General features: G+C 37.8%; 1 protein-coding gene across 1 annotated transcript in view; it reads left to right on the top strand.

Moving 5' to 3' along the window:
* The window catches only part of SORBS2 (sorbin and SH3 domain containing 2), a 168951-nt gene that overhangs the window by 87190 nt on the left and 60578 nt on the right, over positions 1 to 21183 (top strand). The window contains 7 exon segments of the mRNA XM_064511053.1: positions 1942 to 2034; positions 3994 to 4020; positions 5002 to 5126; positions 6093 to 6713; positions 12977 to 13456; positions 17758 to 17902; positions 19903 to 20078. Of these exon segments, the coding sequence (XP_064367123.1) occupies positions 1942 to 2034; positions 3994 to 4020; positions 5002 to 5126; positions 6093 to 6713; positions 12977 to 13456; positions 17758 to 17902; positions 19903 to 20078 (1667 nt within the window).

The raw sequence follows: 21183 nt of genomic DNA, 5'->3' as shown, positions 1-21183 counted from the left end.
TAGATAATGGGTCTGCTAAGTATAAAACTCTGACTCAGTTATTTACATCAGAAATTAATTTAAAGCAGAATTTCTTGAACTTATAACAATGGAATATTTGTATTGTGTTCATTCTTCTACAGGATGCCTTCATAAGATGCACCTGATTTTGGATGAATGTTAGCAACACTGTTTTTTTTCCCTGCCATGTTTCTCTACTTATTGCTCCTTTCCTCCCACCTCAGTTTCTCTCTTCTGAAATTCAGGAAGGCAGTTCTTGAAAAATGCAAATAAAGTATAACTTTGACTAAAATACATGACAGTATAACAAAATTGTATGTCTAGTAACTTGTACTAATCAAAGTATGCTTTCAAAGTCTGGCAAAATTTGGGTAAGAAGGAAAACTCACTATCAAAAAATCATCAAATCTTCCTGGAATTACTGCTGTTTTGTATCAGAGAGAAAAATAAAAGAATGGAAAACATGATTTTAATTACTATTGCTATGCTATACTTATGCAAGCAAAGTAAATCAAATGTACAGATTTGGTAACAGTTGCCTTTGTTTCGCATGTTTGATACCAATAATAAATTGCAGGTGAAGTATTGCTTTAGATTATTGCTGACGGAAGTCACTTGGCCTTTTGCCTCAAGATGGAGAATTGGCAGTGATTTTAGAACCTCTTACGCTTGGGGCAGTGACTCAGATATTTGTCAGCATCAACAACTAGTTAGTGCACATCCCACAAGAACTGTGGCCATGCACCCTGCTATTTCAGGGGAATGTTGGAATGAGCAAGAGATACCAGGAGCTGGCTCCTCTTGGAGATGTGGGTTAAGTATGTCCCTGTGGCTCAAATTACTGCTATGATACATAATACTTTCCACTAATTGGAGCATAAGTATAATTTTATAAAACTTCATATTCCTAAAACTGTGTTCCATAGGACACAGATTTAAAAACTGTAAAGGCCACTGTGATGGTTGTAGTTTTCCTTGACTTTTAAGTGGTGGTCTACATGAAATCTCATAATATCAAATATGAAAATAAAAATTAGGATTCTTATATTGAAGAGCAAAAAAAGTTAAAATGTACTGTTAGTTAAAAATAGTTAAATATACTCAGGAAGAATATTAACATGCTTTTACAAGTGTAGTAGAGCTCCTAAAAAGCTAGATTGTGAGAAAGCCACCTGCTAATAGTAGCGAAGATAAAGTACCCTTAAAGACAATGTCAGTTCCAAGTCAAGGAGGAGTGCAGAAAAAATCAGAGACATGCAAGCCCCAGGTGCTGTGGAGGAAGATTCTGTATGTTCCTGGTTGTTTGCAGTGATTTTAGATTTCGATTTCTAGTTATTCCCTCAGGATATTAATGGGTTCCGGATATACATGTGTGTGTTTTCTGTTAGATAAAAAAAGAGGGGCAGGGAGAACAAGGATGTTCCTCTAAACCAAAAAAGTGCATACCATTCTTAGCAATTTTGTTCCTTGAGTTTAAGGGTCCAAGGAAAGGTGCAAAAACGCTCTGTCAGCTAATAATACATAAGCTTAATTTATGAATGGTGTCTTTCTAATGCATACAATGAAATGATTTGCAGATTACTCTGGTTAATATCACCCTGCAATGTTTAATCCTTCATCTTGATTAATTGTTTGTTCTGAGTAATTAGGTACAAATAAACAGTTTTGCAGGCACCAGAATGTATGCATTTCCCCAGGGGATTAGGTATCAAATATTTGCTTTCCGTACTTATTTTCTGTGAAGTTTATAGCATTTAAAGCTTGTGAAAGCTTGTTTATTCTGCTGATCTGTGAATTTTGCAAATTTACACGCACCTACAGCAGTTCCCTAACTGCATGTTTATTTTCACATATGTTTGGCATATCTCCCACTGTGTGATATGTTGCATGTGCTTGCTGCCTTTGGCTGGGGCTGGTGTTTGTATTGTTTTGTGCTTCCAGATAGCGGTGGGTGTGCTCGCAAGCGTGCTGCAATGTCTGTCACATTAACAGCTGTGAAGAGAGTTCAAAGTTCTCCAAACCTGCTGGCTTCAGGTATAACAACTAACCAGCAATATACTACTCCTGAATGGCTTTCTGTACCATTATATATTTCTGCAATGTTACTCTGCAAGGAGCAGAAGGGTAGCCATATTTTCTATTCTGCTGACAAGTCTGTTAACTTAGTTCTCCAGTGCTCCTTAAAGCATAGTCTTAATTTCTCTCTGGCTGCACCAATCTGAACATTAAATGTTCACACCAGACAAGTACAATATGGGAAGATGAATAAAGGAGGAGTCAGAAAATAGTTGCAAAATAAGTCTTTGCTTTGTAGATCGTTTCAAGTATAAGACTTAATCCACAGGAATAAAAATTCTGTTGAAATTTATGGAACAAATTTGGTTGCTTCTCTTAAGGATAGTAGAAGGGTCATTGGGATTACTGTGTATATAAGCATTAGAAAACATTGGATTTTTGTTTCATAGCAACTTGTGTCATTTTTTTTATCATTTTAGCGTATGGTGCAAGCCTCTTAGTGTCTTGTGTTTTTGCACTTCAAAGTAGTGATAACTAGTGTTATGAGTATTATCTGAGTGGATTAGATTAGTGCTCCTTGAAAATGAGTTTAAGCTTGTTTAGAAATGCAATTTTAGGTTCTTTTCAAAAATATATTGATAAATCCTTTTAAAAAAAAAATTCAAATCTGTCCTATGTTGGTAGTATATTTGTCAGACAGATTCTGTCTTTTGCTTTGGACTGGCAAAGAAAGCCTATGGATTGTGTTCTGGTGGGCGACCCTGACAAAATCTGTAGGCATACTTCTTGGTTTCAGTTAAGCCTTTCCAGTTGATCTTAAAGGACTGATATTTTTCTGATACCTAGATTTAAGATGGCAGTAAGTCACAGAATTTACTGGAAAAAAAAAAGGGGGGGGGCCAAATATTTTTTACTGGCTGCCTGAGATAGCAGTGCCTAAGTAACAGTAGCTCTGGGCACACTAACCTTCTGTAGAACTTAATTGTGCAATAAATGCTAGCTACCTATGGCATAATATTCTGAGGCATATTTAGGTAGCAGAAGGGAAACCGAACATCTGAAACTCCTATATATTGCATAGTCTTTTTCAAACTGTGTAATCTGAAGAAATTTAGTAGGAAGAGGAGACTTGTCTTCATTTTAAAAACTGGATGTTTTGAGACTGACGAGTACTGTTTTGTATACAAAATTAGTTTTTACAGTTAAAATTACACCAGTGCCTTTAACATGGCTTCTGAAAGATATTTGGCCTTAATACACAGTAAACTGAGTGATGATGTACTTGAAAGATGCAATTCTATGAATGCTTTTATACAGGCAGCTGGAGCTGGGGGAGAGGGGAAATATAGTTGGTTTTTTTCTTTTTTTTTCCTTGCACCATTGCAAAGTCTCACTGATGCTCTTTGGTTTCATAGGTAGATTCTTTTGGTAACCATAGCTACTGCAGTCTGTAAAAATATGTACATATATGTACATAGATGTGTGTGTGTATATATATATATCTGTAGGTATCTAATTCCTAGTAGGGTCCCTGTAACCACTTAATTTTTAATTAGCCCACAATTCACAATGATTAGTTACTGTTTGGATCAATGGTTTAATTATTAAAAAAAAATTTACTTGATGATTTACAGATGTTTTCCAGTTTTCCCAATTTGATATTAACATTCATTAGATCACTGTGGTAAAATCAGATTTGATACTCTATCTGCAGAGTCATGGCAAAAGAACAATAAATAGAAGTAAACCTGCCTCATCACTCAGACCACTGAATATTGAGTCAAATTGTTCTCCTGTTGTAAATATATGTTATGGAACAGGCCCTGTGAACCTAGCTTCATGTTAAGACATCACAAAGTATTCGTGAGCAAGAAACTCAGAACTAGATGCAATGTGTAGTTCCATGATTGAAAATGTTGTCATCCTTTTCACGGATGTTTTTTTAACACAAATTAATGTTGGATGTTTCTTTTTTAGGGTCTGAATCTCAGTCTCCAGATTCAGGTAAATAAAACTGTTCTTTATGCATCCATGTAATACTAATTAGTTGTTTTGTAAGTGGATGAATTATCTTTCATATCTTTCATTTATTTGATTTCATTCCTCCATGTATCTACACTCTTTAAGGGAAGTGCCATTAAATTTGTAATAATTACAGGTGGTTAAGACCTCAAATTCAGATCTTATTTGAGAAGCAGCATTTCCTGTAATGCAGTAGCATGTTGTCAGAAAGTAAGTTTTATAGGAGGATACAGACTGTTGGTTTGCAACCTTAACCTTCAGTGGCACTTGCTGTTTCATTTTTAGTCTCTTGCTCAGGCAAGTTCTACCCACCCCACTGAGCAGCCTGCTCACATGTTTCTTTTCTCAGTCTTTCAATATTTTGTCTTCAAATCTGTAACTTGCTGAGGCAAGATGGTATCTTCCTCTGTATATTTAGACAATGTCTCGAGGGCTCTTCAGCTTAGATGATAAAGATAAAATATGGTTGGTCAGCTAGAAAATGGAAGTATCATTCAGATTTGGAAATAAGACACAGTTGTTGGGACAATTAATCAGGTATTGTCATGAAATCGCTGTGACCAGATACCTTTATGTGAGTTGGAATGTTTTTCAAAATGTATGAGACGGCTGTGAAATTCAAGAATTCGTCTGTGAAAGTACTTTAGCCTGCTTTATACAAGGGCTGAAACAAAATCTCAAAAGGACCTCCAGGCTTAAAAGTCATGTATGTGCGAGTGCTGTGGAGAACATTAAAACTGCTGTTAGCAGCCTTGGCAGTCCCTGAGTTTTTTCTTAATTTTAAAGATAGAAGTGGCAGCTTAAAGCTTGTTCTTGTAACTTCTTTGATAATAGCAGCAGCATTGTTGATTGTGTAATTGCTAAATGTTTCCATAGTTTAATAACTAGATTTCTTTTCATGATAGCAATATATAGATCTGCTAATTACAAAAATTGACTTGATTCGTTTTTTCTCACAAAAAGCTTGGAGATCATATAATGATGGAAGTAGAGAGACACTGAATGGAGACACTAGCAGTTCATCTCTCACAGCAAAAGGTTTTAGGAGTGTGCGGCCAAACCTACAGGATAAAAAATCACCAACTCAGGTAATCTGAACGCTCCAAGTTTTATGCTTTGGTATTTTGTGCATGGGTTAATCTGGGGAAATACCACATACAGAAGGGGTACCCCTATAGAACATAATCCTGATGTCTTCCAGACAGTGCAAGTCACCTGTGGATGTGGGTTGTTAAAACTGTTTTACTGCATAGATAAATGCCCATGCACCCAGGGTGCATGTCTGCAGGTTAAGTAAGACAAATTGCTTTCAGAGAGTAAGATAGCATGCTGAAGTAAGTAGGTCATACACAAGTAAAGCCTTTTAGGAGTGTTCTCGGACATCAAAGAGTATTTATTAATATTTTGCACTCCAGAGAAATGCATCTGTCATCAAAATAATATCTGAGGAAAAAAGTTTATTAATTCTAAGATAGATAATGTTTCTGCCTATTTTGCAGAATGATATAATTAGAGCATGCTAAAAAATTTTAACTTGGAAGCATACTTATCTGTCCAAAAAGATTAACATTTCAATGTTAATACACCTTCTGTTACTATTTTAATTCAAAAGTTTTAAAAGGCTCTGTGTGTGTGTGTATGTATGTGTGAGCTGTGAATAACAGCTTGTCAGCTGAGATCATGGAGTAATTTTAGAAATGATTTACACATCTGAACAATTTCACAGTATTAATTCTCATTCAGTAATAACTGTTTAAAAAAAAAAAAAAAAAACCAGACCATTGTAGGCTCCCTTCTGATCCCAGTTCACTCTTTTTGTGAGCAAGTGGAATGCCTGGTTTTCTAAACACCAGCTGTACAACTCTGTACACCAAAAAGTGTCAGGAACCTGAATAATTTGATTTTCCATTGAATTGAACAATGTTGGGATGAGGCATTAGTTCCTTTTTTTGAAGATAAGTCAATTTTGAGTTATATTTCCTGCTAACATTTACTTTCTTTCTGTTTCTTCTTCAATGTTATTTTGCTGTGTGTGGATGCTTTTGGCAAATAAGGCACCTCTGCCACCCCCTAGAAAAGAAAGTTTTCAGAGAGCAAGAATAACTAATCACAAAAAGGACAGAATTAATCTCCTGGCAGTAACAACTGGGCCAGCTAAACACCTCCCCACAGATACTGCCTACTGTACTAACGAAGAGTCTGTCCAGAAGACAATGTCTTCTCAAATATCCAACACAAGCATGTCCTATGTGCAAAAAATCACTAAACCACTGGCCTCAACCTCCAGTGTGGGCACGAGCACGGTAGCTGGCATTAGTGCTACTCTCTATCAAGGCCACAGACAGCAGTCTCAAAAGCGTAGGATATCTACCCTGAAATTAACCCGGACACAAGACCCAGCAAGTAGCATTCATTGTAATACACAGCAACAGCTCAAGCCTGTTGAAGTGCCAATATTTCCACAAAGGCCTGTTTCACCTGCCTGTAACCCTGTGCCTGAGATACACACAGCATCTCTTTCCATTCAGATAGCTCCCATCCCTGACAATAAAGCAGAGCCTGAAATCCAAGAACATCCACCTAGTATTTCTCCAGACACTTCAAAGATGCCTTCAAAGGATTTGGGACAAAAGTCTACAGTTCTTCCTTCTGCACAGGCTGCAGAATGCCATGTGGTATATTTAACTTTTCCATCTTTTACTTTAGATCATTCATGAATCATTTAACTCTCTGTTTAGTTATACTTACATGATCAAAGTTAGACCTTGTGTTTTCTGGGTAAAACTACCTGTTGTATGAATCAAAACAGAACTGAACAAAACCTGAAGTTTTTGGAAGGATATTGCCAAAAAAAAAAAGAAAGAAAAAAAGAGAAAAAAAAAACCAGAGATTTCAACACAGCTGAGCTGGAAGGTAACTTCCTTGTTCCTCTGTGAGCATTTCATGGAGTGCAGGTGCACAACAGGAAATTGGTGAGTTGTAGGTGATGCATCTGTTTGAGTGGTCCTTCTGCATTAAAGGCATTATGCTGCTGTAGGTGCTGGAAGGATAATACATAGAGAAGTTTTTGGTCCCTCCCCTCCCCCCCAATGCAACTCTACCAATTTGCTAGGCCCACCAAAATATGTTTTCTGAGTCAAGTTTGTGCATTCAGCAAAGCTAGTCACACTGTCTGCTGTGTGTGTGATAGCCTTTTATAAGGAAATAGAGTGAAATCTTTTGAGTCAGCCACCTCTATATCAAGCATCATAACACATTATATCTTCAGTGTCTCTCTGTGTACCCTATATGGCATGTGTTCTGTGCCTGTTGTGGTGAAACTTCTTAAGCATGCTGATCTGATCTAGGAGAAATCAAAGTGCCAATAATGCAGTATAGGAAAGATGCCAAAAGTCTCACAGAAGGGCCTGTATATTTTTTGTTTTAAGAGATGCTGTCAAATATCACAGTAAATACTAAGAGCAAGCATATAACTTGTATGTGCATGTCAGGTAATCTTGGTCTATTTAAAAAAATACCTGCAAGAGGCCAAAATTACACAATAGCTTTTTTAATTTTAGAATCTCTTTTAGTTCCATGATGAGGTGACAAAAAAGTCAGAATAAAATAGTAGCTATGGTGGTCTGACAATTTTACAAACTTATTTTTCTTATCTCCTTGGTTTCATTGTGTGGGGAGAAAGGTTGGAAATGTCAACTGCAGTTCTTTGAATAAAATAAAAATTTGAGCTAATTACAGGGATTATTTGGAATGTAGTCAGCTTTTCAAGCCACATCCATTTGTAGAGCTATTGCTTGCAAAATTCAGCTGACACGTTCTCCCTAATGTTGACAGTTGAAAATACTTCTAAATATGAGTATGAGGAGGTATATCTGGCATCACAGTTGAGCAATGGAACTAGTGGGTTTTGCTAGTTTTGTGTTAAAATAATATACTTAAAACCACACCACAAACCAATGTGAGAGGTGTTGTAAACTTCTGCATCAGGTGAGGTCCCAAAGCCAAAATGTTTTGGGCTACTATTAGAAATGGAGGCTACAGCTATATGTCTAGAGAGATTTCTGATTGAGATCTCTGGTTGAAATCTTAGATGTCTTTTAGCTGTGCCAAAAATTGTGATTGCCTTTACAACTACTGTGAGATACAGAGCTAAAGTTCACATTTTCTCTCGGACAGATCAACTGTGTAGCATCTATGAATGATAGTGCTCTCAAGGTTTTCGTTTTGGGAGCTCTACAGGACTTTGCACAGCAGTTAAAACATTTGTGTATATACTGATCGTAGGCTGTCAATGCAAAATCGCTCCTCATTAGGCTAAATCCTGTAGGGATGCTTTCAGACTATAGATTAGGCCCACCAGCAATGTTCAAAGCTTTCACAGAAATTCTCAAGAAGAAAAACATCTAGAAGGGCTCTATAAAAGCAAACAGCTACCCCTCCACAACTGGTTTATGTATTTGGAGGGGGATGAGATGGGAGTGGTGGGGCATCACTTCTTAAGAGGTAGTAAATAAGATATACAGAATAGATTAAATACTGTTCATGTGTGGGTGTCTGTGTATATGTTTATATGAAGCCACGAAGTATGGAAAAATACAGCTGAGCGCAAAAAAAAGACAGCCAATATGGTCCCATATGGTCCAGGAAGTTGGTGGAGAACAACTTTGCAATATTCTGGCATGTATCTTGTCATGTTTCTGCTCCTATTTGCACTTTGTTTCAGAGCTTGTGTGCTGGAACTCTAGGAGCACACAGAAGTGTGGTATGACTCACTGAGTGACATTTTGTAAACACTCCTACTCAGAAAGGTTAAACCCCTTAAAGGCATATATAAAGAGAGAAGTATTCAAGTTACTTAACATGGGGCTTTTACATTGCTACTGTCTTGAGAGATGCTGTTACTCTGTATCATGCTGCAAACACAGGGGAAATATCCTAATCTATATGAACAGAGAAATTAGTATTTGTTAATATGAGACTGGAGATAACTTTTGTTGTACAAATTTCTTATAAACAAATGTTCTAAACTGATGAAGAATTCTGAGCTGCATCTTCTGGAATAAACACCTGTCACTTTTATCCTTCATTTTGTTCCTGGCTTCATCTGTCTCGTTCTGGATACCACCCTCTAAAACTGAGGCTGCAAAACCTTGCTTGAATTCCATAGAAGAGCGAGCACTTGGCTTAGTACTGGTGCCATAGAGGAGTAAAGGTGGTTATGCTGGATGTTTATAAGAGTGTTTCTTTTGCCAGCCTTGTAGTTGTAGACATGTCAATCTAGGAAAATGAGCCTGGAGTTCAAAAAGTTGTTTCTAAATAGATTTATGTAATATAGACATTACTGTTTATTATGTATTGACAAGGTACTGAGTAATGCAGAAGGCAGAGGAGACAGGTTTTAACACTTCAAGGACAGGCAGCAAGCCAAGAAAATTGAGCACCTAATTTTCATTTTCGTTTGTCTCATTGGTGTGGTTTTTCATGGGTGCTCAACACCCTCCCTATATTGAATTTAGAATATGAGGGTTAGTTAATAAAACTGGATATAGGAATATAACTTGCAGGATTAGTTTGGAAATTTTGACATCAGCTTGCAACAATGAAAAATAAGAGGTATTTTTACCCATTTGTGTAAGCGTATGGGTGTAATTTGAATGTTGTCTACTAAACTTTGCATATGTATTAACAAAATGAATTCACTTATCTTTGAGTCTCTCCATGTGTCTTGACTATTGAAGCAAGGCCAGCACTTTGGTGTTACTAGTAACCTTGCACCACTCCACAGATCTTACATTAAAATGGTAGGTGACTGGTTTCAAAACCGATAATAGGGTCATCTGTCTAGTTCATGTGAATTGGGTGGATACTGTGTGCTTCAGCCCTGACATTTTACTGTTCTATGGAAGGTGAGCATTTCTAAGGAACAGCAAAAAGCTTTACTTAAGATCTTAAATTCACTCAGACTGCATTGATATTTATTTCTCTCTCAAGTGTCAGTAGTGAAACTGCATCCATCAGCTCCACAGCCCAAGATAATTATGCAATTTAAGTAATTTTTCATTGTTCTAATGGATGAAATACTTGTTTGGCAGTTAATCCACCTGACTTCTGTTAGCATTTCTTGGACTACGGCAATAACAAACCTAATCTGAAGCACACTGAATGGAACCAGTATTTAAAGATCTTTTGAATGCGTTCAGCCTGGTCCATGTGTTTTTCACAGTGGTGATAAATATGGATTTAGTAGTAGCCAGATGTTCCTGTTATTTAGAGTTTACCAAAACTCATGTTGAGAGAGATCCATTTTTTTTTAATGATTGAATCTGTTTTCAAAAACGTAGGTTTCAGTGACCATTTCAACCACTCACATTACCACAGGGTAAAGGCTGCACCAGCCAGACAGAATATTAAAGTTTTACTTTATAAAGCTGTGAAACTTCATGTTGGGAATCAGTAATTAGAATTGCTGCTTTCCTTTTACCCACATTGTAAGGATAACATTATGTTCTTTTTAAGAATTTGGCTTGGTGAAATCAGCTACTGTTTGCCAAACACAATGTATTTAATTCTTTGGGAATCCAATTTCGTTTACTCTCTGGATGCACCCTGAATATCCTTTCTTGTATTGTCTGTCCCTCCTTTTCTCAAGCATGCAAGCAGTAATCTCAGTTTGAATCTGGAAGGCTTGTTAGTTTTCTTGAGTCTCCAGAGTTACCTGTTATCATAACAATTTAGAGATTGATTTAGATATTTTAGCTCAGACATGTCTAACTACTTCTGTGGCTGCTGAGAGGATATCTTGTCTCAAGGACTTCAGAGCTTCGTATTGGTACTGCCTCCTAATTGCATTACCTCCTGGTTCATGTCTTTTGCTGGAGATCTTGAATTGTGACTTGAATGATGAAATTGAGCATGAATGATAGTTCCGTATTTCCATTATGTATCTAACTGAGCTGAAAAATTGTGCACCATTACATACTATTTTTGTGTATGTGCATAAATGCATGCATCTTAAGCCACTAATATGTTATGCTATATAACCAGCTGTTTAGGCTCTGTATGTGATTGCTTTTCATGAAATTATTTTAATAGTACTCCATTGTTCTTTTGAAGTTTCCATTGGCAAATTAGTTATCTCTAAAACTCAAATGTCCTTTTACAGTCATATGCCCACTTATCAGTTTTCTGAATAAGTAGTAATCTCTTTGGACTTACTGTATGGAAAGCAGGTTTGAAACATTGCTCAGAATAAGATTTGGACTTTAAGCTGTTCAGCTAAGGTTCTTCCTGCTGTAACTGCTGATTTTTAACAGTAGCTTCTGACTATTTTCATGTACTGCATAGGTCCAGTAGCGCCCAACAGTTTTTTCAAACCATATGGAAGAAGTGATGGATATCTGTTCACTTGCTTAAGATTCTTTTTGAAATGTTTATTCATACTGATGGTCTTACTTCATTAAGGCTATTTGTGTAAATTCCAGTTGATCTCAGCAAGAATTACGGAACTGGGCCCCCAATGACCTCTAATAAGCAGTACAGTCTGGGTTGTGTTCCAAGTCTTCTATAAGGGGTTTAAAGATATTTTGAGTTTGTGGATTAAAATGCCAAAATGGTATTTTAATCTTTTAGATTAAAACATTTTCAGAAGATTAAAGATATTCGCATACTCCAAAACACAAGAAATAAGCATGGTATCATCAATTACAATGTGATATCTTTGAATAAAAGTTGATTTTTCAAGTAGCAATTACTATATCTGGTATCTTACTGTCCTCTATTTTATGTAAATTTAAAATTCTGAATATTCTTTCCCTGAAGCTATTCAGGGGTTCCTTAGCCCTATCAGAAGTGAAACTATTAGTGCTGAAGTAGGTAGGATTTTGACATATTCAAGAACTTGATGGAAAGCTTGTGGCTGACAGTATAGAAGGATTTGTACAGCTATTTAACAAAGATTGGATGCCAACATGCCTTTCACATATCTTTAATTGAAAAAGAAGTTGCAGATACAAGACTAGTTCAAACCCAGTGTCCTGTGACTGGTTTGAAACATGAGACCATGAAGTTCATACATTATGTGGCAGATTATCAGAAGTGCTCTCATGAGGACATTCTCTTATAGAATGATGCTGAAGCCAACCAACTGCTGTGTTTTGTTTCAGTACTAAATCATCCCTGTCCCCTTCTTCTGTTCCCAATCCTTTGTCTTCCTCACATTTAAACCAGGTACCCTAATAATCCTTGTGTCCTCTAATGTTGAAAAGGCTTCTATCCTTACGTTGTTATGCAGTAGGCTGACAGGGTGCTTCCAGGGTGCTTGAAATTCTAAGGCCATCCAAACATTTTTATCAGTGAGGCACTGGCAAAGATGTATTCAGTCATAAAAGGAAAAAGAAAAAAACCTCTGTAATCTATTGTTTGCAGGTCATGAGAACGTTCAATTCTAGGGTTTCCATTTAGCTTATGGTCTTGCCAATCTGTATATTACAGTTCATCTCAACGATATCTGTTCTTTGAGAAAAAAGGGACAACATTTCTGGAGATCAGAATTGCAGATCCCTTATTCCTCTGACAAATAAAATGAACATATGGCATTCACTAGTCTCATATTTATGTAAAGTATAAAATAGTGTGAACCTCATCAGTCCTCAACTGAGATCATTTAATATATGGAACACATTATGAATATTCATCCCAAGTGCACTATGGTTTCTGGCATTGCTTCCAGTAGTATTTTTGTGTTCCTTTCTTTCATGTTTTTCTGCTTTATTATAGAGCGTGGTTAATTTCTTTCCTAATCCATGTGAATGTGAACTTCCTAGGGCTGCTGAAAAGCTTACGCTTTTGTAATTCTCCTACACACAGCAAGAGGCAAAGGGAAAAGTTTTTATTCATTTGGTAATCTGTTTTCTTATTTTTTTTTTCCTTCAAAACTCAGCTTGGAAACCAGAAAGTAACTGCCCCTGTGATGGAGGTAAATGCTTCACAGACACACAGACAAACAGCAACAGAAGCTTCTCCACTGCCTCTTCCTCCTCCTGTGGTACCAGTTAACAGAGCCTCTTTCTCACCAGACAGTGGCACCCATCTAGTACCATATTCTTTGCCAACGCTTGATGATTTTTTGCCTTCACGCTTTTATAAAACCCCAGCCCTTTCACAGTTTTCATATAAATACCCCTTCCTAGCTTCTGAAAGTATTATCCACAGGAACGAAACAGCCTCTGTAAGCACAGACTCTGCCATGAGCGAGTGCTCCTCCCGCACAGTGAGCGAGTCCTCCACAGCCATTCTAGATGAGCTACAGACTTGTAGCTATGATACTACTGACTGCTCTGAAACACCTTCCCCAACCTTGAGCCAGATGTCTGCTGTGTCAGATGGCACCACCTTAACCAACACTGCTGCCACTTCTCATGTAATTATCCTTCCATTTTTTCCTCCTCAGTTTTGTTCAAACAGGTTGTCAAAGGGGAAAAGAATTCCAATTTGTCTGTTGTCCCATTATTCAGACAAGTATTCTGTTAATAGCTTCCTGTGCTCACAGTCTGAGAATACATTTTGCAACAATTATTAACAAAAATAATTTGCATAGCAGATTTGGTAATAGCCAGTGAATTGATACCAAGTTGTTGCACAGATCAGTGTTCAGCCAAGGTGTACTGAACATTTGGAATAAACGAGTCATTCAGTAAATACCTGATCCAAACGCACTGAATGAAAGAGGTCTATTGATTTTGAACAGATTTGTTTAAAATACTATTAGTGGTTTACAGGTTTGCAGAGTTGCAGCCTCTTGGCTACTACCATTTCTTGGTTTATACTGAGGTACAGATTTCACTAATATAACTTCATATAAATTCATAGTAAATATTGGCAATACTTAACACAATTTTTTCCTCCAGCCATGACCACTGACTGCATGAAGTTGCTTCTGTTTTCTTTCCTCTAACTAACCTTTCCTTTTCCTAAGCACAGTTTCTTACAGGAGTGAACTTCATAAATAATCTCATAGTATTTAACTATCTTTTTACTTTTCTCTTGGTTAAGTCAAGGAGAACAGTATCCAATTACATGTTTGTTTTGTGTACATGCACTTTTCTGTAGCTTAGCACACTCATGTATGGGTAAATAGAGAAGGTATAAAACTTAGTACCAATCTAGATCACTTCTCATTTCTTTTGCGGTTATCTGTATGACTAAAATGAGTCAGAATTGAGCCTTCATTTAGATTTAGCAATCTGGTGCTGAATGAAAAACTGAAAGTTGTGCTGAGACCAAAGTTTCACTGGGTCACAACAGTGTTCTAACTTGAACTTAGCATGCTGAAGTATTAGTGCAATCATTTACAAGTCTAAACAGAGCACTTAGACTAAAAAGAGCATAAGGTGTATATATTTTTAAAGTTTTGTATGAATTTTCTTAGTAGTAGTTTGAACCCAAAAACTTGCAAATAGCTCACTCTCTAGGTGACTATCTGTAGTCACTGCTCTGGATGCTGTTTAGAAAAGATAACAGGCATGTAAAAGCTGTCAGAATCAGCACTGTAAATCTGCATACAACCTGGCCATTGTAACCAGAGATAGCATGTTCAGTATGGACTGGTACTGAAGTAACAACACACAACCACTACCTGACTGGCTACTAGCTATGGGATGCATGGAGCATCTATGTTTTCTTCTAAGCTACTTCTGAAAAAATCAGATAACTCTGTTTTTCTTTGAGAAATGTTTTTGTAAGCTAAAATGAACAGTCCTTTCCTTTTTCCCTGCAGAGGGCTCTACCATAGTCGGGTCTGATCACCACTTCCACTCTTAGGAACAGCCAGGCAGGTGTCAGTGTAGCAGTGTTTTGCCATTAATGGACAAGGAGAAAAGGATGAATCTTCCATCAAAGGACAAAAACCCCCAGGCAGCCCTAAGATCCTTACAGAGAGATTAAGCTGCTGGCAAGACCCATCTCTTTGCAGTTTGGAAGGGTCAATGTCTCCATTTCTGTGTAGAGGAGAGCCAAATGACTGTAAATGTATCCACAAACTGAGAAAATAACGGGAAGGCTGTGATGTCACGCTTGCTTGCATGTGCATGCTTTATTAGTGGCTCTGCCCCTGCAAATAAAGATACTGTGATGATCATCATTCTGAAAGGAGACCCCTTTCCATTTTGTACCTGAAAACAACTGAGAAAACCATATAGCCACAGATTTTTGTTTCTTTGAAAACCTAATGTATAAATGAGAATTATAAAATAAAAAGTTCTTATTCCATCTTTTATTTAGAATTGGAGTTTTAAAAAAAAATCAGGGAACAGCTGTTTTGGGAATTTATTTTCTCTTAGATTCCGTTCCAGTTGTGAACATTTCCCCTTTAAAGTAATTTTCATGGGTTCTTTTTGTTTATGTAGTTCAAAATTGTGGAATCAAATGGAATCTTAATGGGAATAAACATTAGATTTTGCCTTTTTCCCCAAACCCAGGACTGTTACAAGCTTGAAGTGATCTAAATATTTCAGCCTCATACACTGTCCTGCAGCCAGGGGTGGGCTGTGCAGCATTGTTGCACAGAGCTGCTCAGACTTCTGTAGTGAGGTCCTCTTTCCCTTTGCTGCCTGTGTGAGCAGGGGAGTCAGAGAGCAGCTCCAGTGCCAACTAGCTGCTGTTTGGCTGCTCTGAGTCAGAGCTCCAGGCAGCTGCTCCTCCCCATGTGCAGACACCAGAACTGGCATGTGGAAGGAAGGTTAAACCTGGTACCTGAAAGGAACCTTTTCAAGACAGAAGTAGGTAGCTTTGCCAGTAGCAGAGGACTGGTGGAGTATACTGGAAGAAAAATAGATGGAGAAGGAGCATAGGAAAAAGAACAGCCTGAAAGAGTTGGAGGTCATCCCATTGAGCTGAGAAATACTTCCAGTTTGGTGAAACTGTTTGTCATATATGGACATTCCACATATACATTCATGACTGATGTCCATCAGCTACTTGTGTGCATCCTGTTACCATAATAGAGCACTGTGTAGCATATGAGCCATGCTGTCAGACACAGCTGTTTGGTAAAGCCCATCACACAAAGATCTAAATGTTTTATTACAGAAATTCATGGGAATAGCTTTCCAATTCAGAAAGAACTTGCACTAGTTCTCTTACTCTCTTCAGAGAAAAAATTACCATGGTAAATAAATGCCTTGTCTATAAACAAGTTTTCCAAAAATGGCAGCATGTAGGAAAGGAGAACAGGCTAACCCCTTAACTAGGATAGCAATGTATGGCCTCATCTGGGAACCCCAACTGAAAACATTCCTCCTTGTCTCTTGAAATGTTCCCACTGAGCTTATTCAACTCTAGTATTCTAATAGGTTCAAGTACTTCTGGAGGATGGGTGTGCAAAAAGCTAACTTCATTTACATTTTGTATCTTGACTATTCAGAGATGAAACATTTAAACTTAAAAGTTTTAATAGAGACATCACCACAAGGCAAACTTTTTCAACTCAGTTCTAACACATGGCATTAAAATGTAAAACCCTGAGTGCATCTGTGAGTTCACATGATGCCTGCATAGGAGCCAGAACTTGCTTTAGTCTCTTAGCCATTGGCAGCTGAGGTGTTAAAAATTTTAAATCGGTTGTCTTCAAAACATGTCATGAGCCAATTACTTTATTTTTAAATATAACAATAATATGCCTTTTAATATAACTTTTACTATTTATTTGCTGTACCAAATAGTCTCATTTTATATTAATAACATTCATAGTTTCTCTCATATTTGTGCTGTCTTAATTCTTTTCTCTTGTTACATAAAACTGAGCAAAGCTTTTAGTGCTCCCAGTTTTGTTCAGATGTAAAGAAAATAACTATTCTGTTTGAAAAGAGGGGTTGTACAAAGCAAATCACCCTTTCCTGTTAAGTATTTACTGCTGTCTCATTTCATTCGGTACACCTCCTCGATATCTCCGTTTTGATCCTTGCGGTACTCCCCAAAACAGTGCTGTAGCCCAGATGTGTGGATGCTAAACCTGGGGGCAGGGAAGCAGATTGTTTCCGAAACATCTCCTGTGACTAAAGCACAGTTGGCTTGCTGTGCTGCTATATTGCCAATTTGCTTAGCTTTCCCATTTCATTTATTTGTTTTTGCTCTCTTGTGCTGTTGGGGAGGGGGATGTATCAGTGGCATTTATTTTTATTGTGATAGATTGTGCTTCAGCATCCCATAATCGCTTGTGCTTTCTGCCACTTTTTAAAGGAGGCTTTGGCTCACTTTCCTAGCTGCTCTTAATGAGACTTTTCCCTTTAGTCTGCATGCAGAGTTCCCATTAATATCAATGGGAGTCGAGCATGCGTATCAAGGGAATGCATCTCATGGAGCGAGCAACCCATGGCAGGCAGCCTTTGTTGCGTTACAAGAGGAACTCTTACTGCCATCTTCATTTTATGTTGATGTCACTTACGCAGACCTTGTTTGTGCAGCTCTTCCTCACTGCTTTGACCACGGTCTTTCTGTCACCTCCCCCTGACTTCAGTATGCTTCACAGGCAGCACTTACAAGGAGAGAAGGGAGGAGGTATAAGATGTATGAGGAACATATTTTGCTTGCCTTGTGAGGAGTTTTGTATTTCAGTGAATGCAGATCCCATTGCAGCTAGGTACCTGACAACTGGTACTTGTTGCAGGGATGGTCATCTGAGGGCTTTATGTGTAGTTTAATGGGATATTGTTTTGTCTCCCTCAGGCTCAGATTGCAGTGAATGGGAACTCTGGCATTGCTGCCAGCCCAGTGAGTCACTTTCAAAGGCCTTTTTCCCCTTCTTCAGCTTTCCCTCCACCAGCTTCTCTCAATTCCAACATTGTTATCATGCAGCATGGCAGGATGATGGGTAAGCCTTGCACATAATGTTTACTTTCTACGTTATGCAGCATATTCCGATTCGTTTGGCCAGGATTGCAAACAATTGCTGAGTACTCTATAGCCATAATGAAGGTATTGTCTGTTCATCTACCCTGGGGGAAAAAATGCAAAAAATAATAGCATTTATTGTTAGATATGGTAACTCCTGAAATGGAGTTACTAAGTTGTATCGCTTACGTGCATGAGAGTGGCCTCTCACCGTGTTTTTAATACTTTTGCTGAGGAAAGAGAGCATTTATCAACACGTCTCAACTTGCATAGCCCCCATCAGATTTTGCCTGCTTTAAAAACCAATGACCAGTTTTGTATGTTGCTTCTCCCCGCGATTCCCATAATCTGCAGCAAAAACACTACTACAAAGCATGAGTGTCTGGGCTTTTAAACACCTGAAGTCCTGTCAGTTTATAACTTATTTATGTATTTTTCGTAGCTCATTACTTATTGTTTTGTTTTTCGTAGCTCATTATTTATTGTTTTGTTTTAAATACTTAAATGATCAGCCCTATAAAGGGGCTTTCTGTTTTGCCAGTACAATCCGGTTTTGCCAGTACAGTCATTTGCTTGCCACTTTTTTCACCAGCGTTTGCATATTTAGATAGCGTATACATGCAAAAAACACTTTGAATGTGATCCTAAAGTTTACTACTTTGCTGTACAGACAGGCAGCTTAGATGACAGTTCTGGCTCTGAGACTTAAGGCTTAGGTAAATATGCTTAACTATGTCTAAGTAAGAAGCACAAAACCTGTGTGCGTGGGTTTCTCCACATCCCAAAGTTCTAGGTTATTTGCTTCCATTTTCCTGATCTAATTCTTTATCAATTTTGTTTTAGAAACACCTGAAACAAATAAAGTGTTTTCCTATGACTCCTGTGTGTTGCTGAAGTTTTATGTTCCATAATAGCAGCCTGACTTTATTCTCCTTGCTCATGGAAAAAATCCCACTGATGGCAGCAGTTTGAGGCCTACAAATAATGAAGGCTCAAATCCCAAATGTTTTCTAAATTTAACATCATGCACTTTGGGAAAAAGGCCCAAGTATTCAGATATTTGCCACACAGAGATGCCCCTCGCCATATATGTGTAGTACTGGGTTATTTACAGGATTTCCAACTTGAGTAAACAGCTGAAACAGTCATGCCAAATGCAACTCTTTGCAGTAGGAGGAGACAGAAATATTTGAATTAAAATTAGAGCTTTCAGTAACCAGACACTTTTCACTGAATTATATCACAACTCAAATCTTTTGCTTCTGAAAAATCAAAGGATTTTAATGTTACATGAAAGGCAATTGTAATTTTCACCAGTAGTGCTAGAAACACTTATCTTTACCTTCTACTTTAATTTATCCTGTAGTAGGAATGTCTGACAAATGCTGTACCTGCTGTTGTGCAAAAACGTACTTAGTTGTAATAGCCCACTGATTATTTACTGAAACACAGTGCTTGAAGGAATACGGCTTTTTTTCCTGCAGGCAAGAGAGAAGTACCTCATCTACAACACCAGAGAATTTCATATGACACATCCCAGGAGTGGGGCACTTTTTCTATATTGTGCTGCTTTGGGGAGGAGGAGAAGTATTGAAACTAAATCACTAGTTCAGAGGATGAGTAGGAAAGATGCAAGTTTGATTTATAAGGAAAAAGGGTGTGCTACCACTGTGTCTCTATAGATTTTGCTGGGCTTGTGGGTTGTTTTTCCTTTTTGTGTGACCAAGAGGCTATGAAGAAGTGCCTCTAACCTAAGAAATTCTGAGTTGAATAGCCTAATACATTACCATGCTTTTAGCTTTGGCGATGTAAGATTAAGCAGGGGGAAGCCCCAGTTGAGGTAACGTTTTTATGAAATGTGTATGTTTGTGGTTCTTAGATTGTCGTCAATCTTTATGCAGCACATTGAAACTGTAAAGTGTAGCTGCTAAGCATGACCATTGTATCGTTATACAACATTCTGTCACGTTATCTTTGCAGAGCCCACAGAGATGTACTCACAGCATGTTCAGGCTGTTGGCAGCAGCACCACCACCAGTACAATACCCATCTGTAGATCCTCAGAGGAAGAGAAAAAAATTACAGTCATTAAAGCTCCACATTATGCAGGGATTGGCCCGGTAGATGAATCTGGAATCCCTACAGCAATTAGAACGGTAGGAAATTCTGGGGAATCTGTGTGTGAACTCATACAATGAATTGATTGTTAGTAATGGGTTTTTCACATTCTTCTAGTCTTATATAATGTGGAATACAGTGTGTATAATCAAGGGACTCATGAATATAATACTGTGTATTGAAGGAAAAGGAGACTGATGAGAGCATAATTGGGCAACCTCATGTTTCTAGTTTTAATTATGAGTAGTCAGAATTTTCTCTCTTGTGTCCTTGCCTTTTGGATATATGCAGTAATTGCATTTGTCATGTCATTTTTAAAACTTAAAAATTAAAGAAAAGTTTATATATGCTATATATACATGTGTGTGTTTGCGTGCATGCAAATATATTTATACACACATATATTTTATATGTATAGATGTGTGTATATAAATATGTCTCACATTCCTGCATTTGGGGGTGGATATTTTTCTCATTTCATCAGTGTAGTGTAGAAACTAATAGTTTTGTTCTGATAATAATCCAAGTGACTAATATTGTCATGGGATTGCACTATATGATCATCGTGCCCTTGGGTGACATGTAAATGAACAGCGTGGAATACCTTTCATTGCGACTAGCCTAGTTTTGATGATGTGCCACTAGTGACTGCTTTAGTGGTCCCAGGATGTCAAACTGAAGAGTTTTGTTTTTGCTATGCTGAAGCATTCTTTCCACTCCGCTGTCAGGGCAGCCTCTTCCGGCTGGTCCAGACAGCACAGTGGCAGCTGCACTAGGTCTGTAAAGGAAGTGTTTACTGGCCTTCCCAGTCGGAGAAGTAGTACTGTGCTAATCGGAGAAAGAATAAGAAGAGTGGGAGCCAGGATGAAAGCAGCAGAGCCTGTGCAGGTGAAGTTTTGTGAGGTGCAGGGATGTAGCAGCTGTTGGATATATCCTCCCTGCCAGCATTGACATATGGAGCTGTATTGTAATTGCCAAGAACTGCTTCAATGGATTGAAAAATTAGGGGGAAAATCAGGAATTGATGGAGAGAGACAATAGGAAAATTCAGAATAAGTGGTAAGATGGGGACAATTTTGATAAGAATGGGGGGGAAACTCCAGCATTTCTTGCTCTCTTTATTTTTGATACAGACAAATAATA

Source organism: Dromaius novaehollandiae, chromosome 4, assembly GCF_036370855.1.
Source record: "Dromaius novaehollandiae isolate bDroNov1 chromosome 4, bDroNov1.hap1, whole genome shotgun sequence".
NCBI classification, from domain to species: Eukaryota; Metazoa; Chordata; class Aves; order Casuariiformes; family Dromaiidae; genus Dromaius; species Dromaius novaehollandiae.
This window is presented reverse-complemented; position numbering and strand designations above follow the sequence as displayed.